We start from the raw sequence: 1421 nt of genomic DNA, 5'->3' as shown, positions 1-1421 counted from the left end.
CCTCGGGGAAATGATAACCTTGGAAAGGACCAAGAAAAAAAATAATATATAAAATCAAAATCAGTCAGCGACAGGAGCTCAAAACCGCCAAGATCTAGCGTGGATTTGTCTTATTTTTTCCTCTAAAGCATCACTTTGGGGTTTAAATCTATGAAACGGTCAACATGGAAGCAGAAAAGCCTTGCTTTCCTACTCTACTGCCCATTTTCTTACTGCTTTTAGCTCTCTCTCACCCCTTTTCTTACTCCTTTCCTTTCTTTTTCCTTGAAGGATCCGCAAACACCGCAAAAAAATAATAAAAAAATAAGTGGTAAAACTGAAAGGGACAAAAGGTGGGGGGAATAAAAGGCGCCCCAAAAAGGTGGGGGGAAGGAGGCCAAAAAGGTGAGGGGGGAAAAAAGGAGCCCCCAAAAAGCTTTGGGGAAAAAAAGGAGCCCCCAAAAAGCTTTGGGGATCTGCCAGGAGCCGGGGCTGGACTCGGTCTTGTAAGCCCACTCGGGGAAATGATAACCTTGGAAAGGACCAAGAAAAAAAAATAAATATATAAAATCAAAATCACTCAGCGACAGGAGCTCCAAACTGCCAAGATCTAGCGTGGATTTGTCTTATTTTTTCCTCTAAAGCATCACTTTGGGGTTTAAATCTATGAAACGGTCAACATGGAAGCAGAAAAGCCTTGCTTTCCTACTCTACTGCCCATTTTCTTACTGCTTTTAGCTCTTTCTCACCCCTTTTCTTGCTCTTTTCCTTTCTTTCTCCTTGAAGGATCCGCAAACAGCACAAAAAAATAATAAAAAAAATAAGTGGTAAAACTGAAAGGGACAAAAGGTGGGGGGAATAAAAGGCGCCCCAAAAAGGTGGGGGGAAGGAGGCCAAAAAGGTGAGGGGGGAAAAAAGGAGCCCCAAAAAAGCTTTGGGGAAAAAAAGGAGGCCCCAAAAAGCTTTGGGGATCTGCCGGGAGCCGGGGCTGGACTCGGTCTTGTAAGCCCACTCGGGGAAATGATAACCTTGGAAAGGACCAAGAAAAAAAAATAAATATATAAAATCAAAATCACTCAGCGACAGGAGCTCCAAACTGCCAAGATCTAGCGTGGATTTGTCTTATTTTTTCCTCTAAAGCATCACTTTGGGGTTTAAATCTATGAAACGGTCAACATGGAAGCAGAAAAGCCTTGCTTTCCTACTCTACTGCCCATTTTCTTACTGCTTTTAGCTCTTTCTCACCCCTTTTCTTGCTCTTTTCCTTTCTTTCTCCTTGAAGGATCCGCAAACAGCACAAAAAAATAATAAAAAAAATAAGTGGTAAAACTGAAAGGGACAAAAGGTGGGGGGAATAAAAGGAGCCCCAAAAAGGTGGGGGGAAGGAGGCCAAAAAGGTGAGGGGGGAAAAAGGAGCCCCCAAAAAGCTTTGGGGAAAAAAA

At 42.9% G+C, this 1421-nt stretch overlaps 1 protein-coding gene across 1 annotated transcript in view; it reads right to left on the bottom strand.

Moving 5' to 3' along the window:
• ETV3 (ets variant 3) overlaps positions 1-1421 on the bottom strand; it is a gene marked incomplete at its 3' end in the record, with an annotated part of 21038 nt that overhangs the window by 18143 nt on the left and 1474 nt on the right. Inside the window, exon 2 of the mRNA XM_014961939.1 lies at positions 943-1007. Within this exon, the coding sequence (XP_014817425.1) occupies positions 943-1007 (65 nt within the window). The remainder of the gene's footprint in view (positions 1-942; positions 1008-1421) is intronic.

The sequence above is a fragment of the Calidris pugnax genome, unplaced genomic scaffold, assembly GCF_001431845.1.
Source record: "Calidris pugnax isolate Ruff unplaced genomic scaffold, ASM143184v1 scaffold772, whole genome shotgun sequence".
Lineage (NCBI taxonomy): Eukaryota > Metazoa > Chordata > Aves > Charadriiformes > Scolopacidae > Calidris > Calidris pugnax.
This window is presented reverse-complemented; position numbering and strand designations above follow the sequence as displayed.